This window comes from Apis dorsata, unplaced genomic scaffold (assembly GCF_000469605.1).
Source record: "Apis dorsata unplaced genomic scaffold, Apis dorsata 1.3 scaffold_73, whole genome shotgun sequence".
Classification (NCBI taxonomy): Eukaryota; Metazoa; Arthropoda; class Insecta; order Hymenoptera; family Apidae; genus Apis; species Apis dorsata.
The window spans coordinates 1,919,674-1,922,871 of NW_006263371.1; the positions used below are offsets into that span (position 1 = coordinate 1,919,674).

Consider the following 3,198-nt stretch of genomic DNA (forward strand, 5'->3'; position numbering starts at 1 on the left):
AGAAAAAGAGAGGCAAAGAGAGAGAGAGAGAGAGAGGCAGAGAGAGAAAGAGAGGCAGAAAGAGAGAGAGAGAGAGATCATTTTCCAATCCCAACTAGGTCATCCTACGAAAGAACGTATTTCCATGAACGAGCTACCCTCACTGTCCTTTCTCTCTCTTCTCGTGAATTTCTAATTAAAACTATTTACAACAATTTACTCTACCCTCGAAAACATCCCTTCCTTCCATTGTTCTAAAATAAAAAATATCTTTATGTCTGTCTATATTTTCCTCTTTTCTATTTTACGATATAAATATGAATGAAATGATCTATTCGTTGCGTCGTCGTCATGTAAATATTGTGTCACCTATTGTATCGTATCCACTTATTGTTTCTTCGAAGAAGATCGAGGATATATGCGATATGATTGACGCACGAGCACGTCGAGTTGTTCGATTGCGTAAACGAACAACTCGTTTCGTGTTTCGTGTTTACAATTACATTACTGGAGGGGAGGTTTAACCAACGGCGGAGATGTTGGCTACGGGAACTTGTTGAATGCGTTTTGCAAAAAAAAAAAAAAAAAAAAAAAAAAAAATAGGGAAAAATTGAACTGCACGGAAGTTTATTTTGAAATGGAGTAAGTGGAGAAAGTAAAAATAGAATTGGAAATTTGCGCATATATATATATATATATATATATATATAGAGAGAGAGAGAGAGAGAGAGAGAAAGTACGTGTAAATAAAACGATTGAAATATTAAAACACTTTAGGATAAAAGAAATTCGAAGTTATCGAACGTTGGTTGAAACGTTATTTACTTTAACTCTCTTTTATTACGCGTTATTCAACAAAAATGAAAAATATATATATATATGTATCATCTCGCTCCAATTACTATCCTCATCGTACAAATTGAAGCTTCATTGAGGTGAATGGTGATCCAATTATAATCTTGCAATGGTGAAAATTACATTTCAGAAATGATAGCGTTTCGTTAAGCAAAAACAATAATTCGATTGGACACGGTGAAGCCTGTTTAATGAAAGCGTGATTAACGCATCGGTTGCAATTTCAATTCCATTCAGAACGGATCGACAGATAGGTAAATCTTTGCTATACGTGTAATATTTCAATTTTGAACAATCGTTTATCGAAATTAAATTTTCTTTTTCAAATTATTAACCGAATACGATTCGATCGCTTTTTAATGGCCAGAAATAAAGTATTTTTTTGCATTCCAATTTTTTTGGAATGGAATTGAAATCTCGAAAATTCTAAAATTATAATATCAATACTATAGAATTAAAATTCTAAAATCTTTAAAATTAGTTTTAATTTTTTACTTAAAAAAAAAAGTACGAGATTCGGAATTTTCTTGAAGTTTCATTTATTTAAAGAAAAGAAAGATGGATTAATTCACCCTTAAATTTTATCGTTAATCGTCGCAACAAATTCGAAGTAACGATTTTGCGCGCAGTATTTATTTAGTTTACTAAAAAGTAGATTGCAAGCTGAGCAGATTTGGAAATAGCCACTGGAGTGGACAGCATTAAATGAGTTTCTGGCTTTTGTCCAAAGTGCAGATCTATTTTCTGTGACATCCATTCGCTCGATTCATTATCGCGTGTATTTCAAACCGATAAACTTAAGGTTAATAAGTTATTCATGAATGAATCCTTTGATCATCGGCCAATTATTCTAATCCTATGTTCTAGGGATTGCGAAACATCTCAAATTATTTAACATTTGTCTTAAAATTTCTAGATAAGAAAAATTGATTAAGATAAAAATTCACTTTTTTCAAAATATCAACAACAATCTTTCCCTTTACAAATTTCTCAAGTACTTCTTTGAAAGATAAGAAGATCGGATGATGATAAAAATTTAAAAAAAGTAATTTCTTCTAAATATAAACAATATTTCGATTCACAATTGTAAAAAAAAAAAAAGATTCTTTGTGTCGAGCAAACATATTACTTGTATTGACGATTATTGCCTCGATCGAGTTAATTCATCAAGATATCAGAGATTACGATCGAATACAGCTTCTTGGTATTATTATCGAAGGAGGATTATCGATTTATCGATTGAGTAAACCTCGTGCGAACATCATTTTATTTTCGATGAAAAATAAATTTCAATTATAATCCAATTAGATTTTAGAAGAATAGACCGATCGAAACTGCGTCGAGTTTAATCAAACTTTATCCGTGTCTCCTTTATCCATGAGTTACAAAGCGATTAAATTCCGAAAAATCGATAAAACGATTATCGACGTTGCCGTTATTTAGCGACAATATTCGTTGTAATTTTTAATCGATTTGTTAATCTAAATCTGCGAATGGCTTCAACAGAAACGAGATAAAAATCTTCAAAGATAACCCAGAAGAATCTTCTCTTGAATTGTGTTCTTTGTGCGATAAAAAGATCCAGTTCATAGAATCTATTATCAATTTGCTATCTATCTTTCGTGGAAGCGTTTTTGTTCAATTGTTCAAAGACAAAATATTCAAAATCTTTCCTTCCTTTCAATCCTTTCCTTTTTTTTTAACATTTATATTTGTTTATCGTTTCACAAAGATCTATTAATAATATCAACACTGTCAACACAAATCTCTAAAAATCTCAATTTCTCGTTTAATTTAATTCCTATTATCGGATAAACTCTCCTATAAAAAAAAAAAAAGTATTAAAATATTAATCTATTCACGAATCCACGAGTTCAATTTTAAAACAATTCATATGATCCTTTTATACCTTCTTATACCTTCTTATACCTTCTTAACCTTATATCTTATTATCGTCCATTTATAATTCAGAAAAAATCTTAAGAAGACTAATAAGACTCTGTTTCGAAATTATTCATAACCACTCGTCGTTCCCTCCATGCCAATAAAACTCCTATCTAACGAGCCACGATTATATCTTAAAAGTCTCTTAAAAAAGAATTTCTTAATTACACGCCTAGAGCGAGGCATTTCAAAGGAGCCTGGAAATCAGATAGAAGCTTCTAAGACGAACCTCGTCTTCGATTCGACAGACAGAACCGCTATGACGATCATCGTCCACTTACAAGTCTCTCTTCGGTGGCGACTCGAAACACTGCTCCCAGAAGAGAGCCTTCCTGGACGGTCGTAGCCGGAGGGCGGAAGCGGACAGAGTGCGAGGCAGCCCCCCGGAAGCTACCGAGCCCCCCCCTCCAGCGGCCAGGG

At 32.8% G+C, this 3,198-nt stretch overlaps 1 protein-coding gene across 18 annotated transcripts in view; it reads right to left on the reverse strand.

Annotated features, from left to right (window-relative positions):
* Positions 1–3,198, reverse strand: part of LOC102675631 (cAMP-specific 3',5'-cyclic phosphodiesterase) — a 256,477-nt gene that overhangs the window by 42,972 nt on the left and 210,307 nt on the right. The window contains exon 2 of one of the 18 annotated variants that reach the window (XM_031507980.1): positions 3,060–3,198. The exons of the other annotated variants lie outside the window; for them this stretch is intronic. Coding sequence (XP_031363840.1) covers positions 3,060–3,198 — 139 coding nt within the window. The remainder of the gene's footprint in view (positions 1–3,059) is intronic. 18 annotated transcript variants of the gene reach the window in all.